General features: G+C 48.1%; 1 protein-coding gene across 1 annotated transcript in view; it reads right to left on the bottom strand.

Annotated features, from left to right (window-relative positions):
• The window catches only part of DHRSX (dehydrogenase/reductase (SDR family) X-linked), a 322,723-nt gene that overhangs the window by 31,136 nt on the left and 289,213 nt on the right, over positions 1-2,374 (bottom strand). The window contains exon 6 of the mRNA XM_011972124.1: positions 566-773. Within this exon, the coding sequence (XP_011827514.1) occupies positions 566-773 (208 nt within the window). The remainder of the gene's footprint in view (positions 1-565; positions 774-2,374) is intronic.

Genomic DNA, 2,374 nt, shown 5'->3' with positions numbered 1-2,374 from the left:
TCTTGAATGGGGGCAGGGTGAAATGAGGCAGAGACCTACTGGGCTGCATTCCCAGACGGTTAAGGCATTCCAAGTCGCAGGATGAGATAAGAGGTCGGTACAAGGTACAGGTCACAAAGACCTTGCTGATACAACAGGCTGCAGTAAAGAAGTCGGCCAGAACCCACAAAAAGCAAAATGGAGACGAGAGTGACCTCTGGTTGTCCTCACGGCTACACTCCCACCAGCACCATGACACTTACAAATGCCACGGCAACATCAGAAAGCTACCCTGTATGGTCTAAAAAGGGGAGGCATGAATAATCCATCCCTTGTTTAGCGTATCATCAAGAAATAACCATAAAAATGGGCCACCAGCAACCCTCGGGGCTGCTCTGTCTACGGAGCAGCCATTCTTTATTCCTCTACTTCCTCAATAAACTTGCTTTCGCTGTGCACCGCAGACTCCTCCTGAATTCTTTCTTGCATGAGATCCAAGAACCCTCCCTTGGGGTCTGGATTGGGAACCCCTTTCCCGTAGCATCTTCACGTGTAGCCATGAATCAGAGAAGCAGAAGGGGTTTACCTTGAAAAGCAACCAGCTGAAAAGCTTCATGACCAGACGGGTGCCCCAGAACACATGCTGATAGAGGTCCGTGTGGACCACCCCAGGGTCCACCACGTTGGCGGTCACGTGGCTTCCCTCCGCCGCCAGCAGCCGCTGGAGGTGGTAGGTGAACAGGACGAGGGCCAGCTTGCTCTGGGCGTACGCTGCGTGGGCTGAGTAGCAGGCACTGCGGGGCAAGCAGGAGAAGGTGTGAGAGGCTGACGGCATTGCTGCCTAAGTGCCTCATGCCCTGGACCCACATGTGATCATGCCATCTCTTGGCCAGTTTGCCAATGCGTGCGGATTGTTCTAGTTCACCTTCTTATTACAGACTCATCCCTTAATTGTATTGGGGTCAGACACGGTAAATTATGTTACTAATTTTTTATTTTTATTTATTTTTTTTTGAGACAGAGTCTCACTCTGTCGCCCAGGCTGGAGTGCAGTGGTGCAATCTTGGCTCACTGCAACCTACACCTGTCCGGTTCAAGCGCTTCTCCTGCCTCAGCCTCTCCAGTAGCTGGGACTACAGGCACCTGCCACCACACTCTGCTAATTTTCTGTATTTTCAGTAAAGACTGGAGTTTTACCATATTGGCCAGGCTGGTCTCAAACTCCTGACCTCAAGTTATTCACCTGCTTCAGCCTCCCAAAGTGCTGGGATTACAGGCAGGAGTCACTGCACCTGGCTTTCCATGTGGTCTTGTTTTTTTGTTTTTTTGAGACAGATTATCCTTCTGTCACCCAGGCTGGAGTACAGTGGCACAACCTCCGCCTTCCGGGTTCAAGCGAATCGCGTGCCTCAGCCTCCAGAGTAGCTGGGATGACAGGCTCCCATCACCACACCCGGCTAATTGTTTGTATTTTTAGTAGAGACGGGGTTTCACCATGTTGGCCAGGCTGGTCTTGAACTCCTGACCTCGGGTGATCCACCCGCCTTGGCCTCCCAAAGTGCTGGGACGACAAGCATGAGCCATCACGCCTGGCCACACGTGGCCTTCTTGAGTCTCAAATCATAAAAGACATCCATAAGAGCAATTTGGCAAACTTACCAAGCTATCAAGAATTTCCCTCACATCTATTGCAAGCTCTGCAGTGTACTAAGCACGCGTTAAACTCTTTGCACCTTGGTTCAAGCAGTTTAGAGAAATGTTTTAGTATCAAGGACATAGTGATAAAAATCGATCGGATAACCGTGGTAACGTGAGAAACGTGCCTCTCCCTCTCTCTGGTAACCTCAATCATCAGACACAGAGAAAACTGGATGTTTCCAGCTTTGCTCCTGTAAATATGCTCCACTTTTTCTCTTGATACCTTAGAAACACTTTTTAAAGAGATGTTATTTGTGTTGTTACATAATGTCCCTTGAAGGCACACAACCATTATAGGCTCCTTTTAGAATTTAATGTTAGGAATACATCATTGGCCTTAGAATTGGCCTCATAGTTCTTTTAAATAAGACAAAGAGAAGTATTTGAGCAATAATGTCCTTTCCTCTGGGCTCCGAAGATGCCCAGAGGCGATCAATTTGCTACACAATTATTGTAACAATATTTCAAGGTGGATGAAGGTTCATTGCTTCTTTTAGATACATATTCTTTTTTATTTTTTATTTTTATTATTATTTTTTGAGACATAGTCTTGCTCTGTCGCCCAGGCTGGAGTGCGGTGGCACGATCTCAGCTCACTGCAAGCTCCGCCTCCCGAGTTCAAGTCATTCTCCTGCCTCAGCCTCCCGAGTAGCTGGGACTACAGGCACCCACTACCACGCCTGGCTAATTTTCTGTA

The sequence above is a fragment of the Mandrillus leucophaeus genome, unplaced genomic scaffold, assembly GCF_000951045.1.
Source record: "Mandrillus leucophaeus isolate KB7577 unplaced genomic scaffold, Mleu.le_1.0 Scaffold127, whole genome shotgun sequence".
Classification (NCBI taxonomy): Eukaryota; Metazoa; Chordata; class Mammalia; order Primates; family Cercopithecidae; genus Mandrillus; species Mandrillus leucophaeus.
The sequence above is the reverse complement of the archived record's forward strand: the minus strand, read 5'-3'. Positions and strand labels throughout refer to the sequence as shown.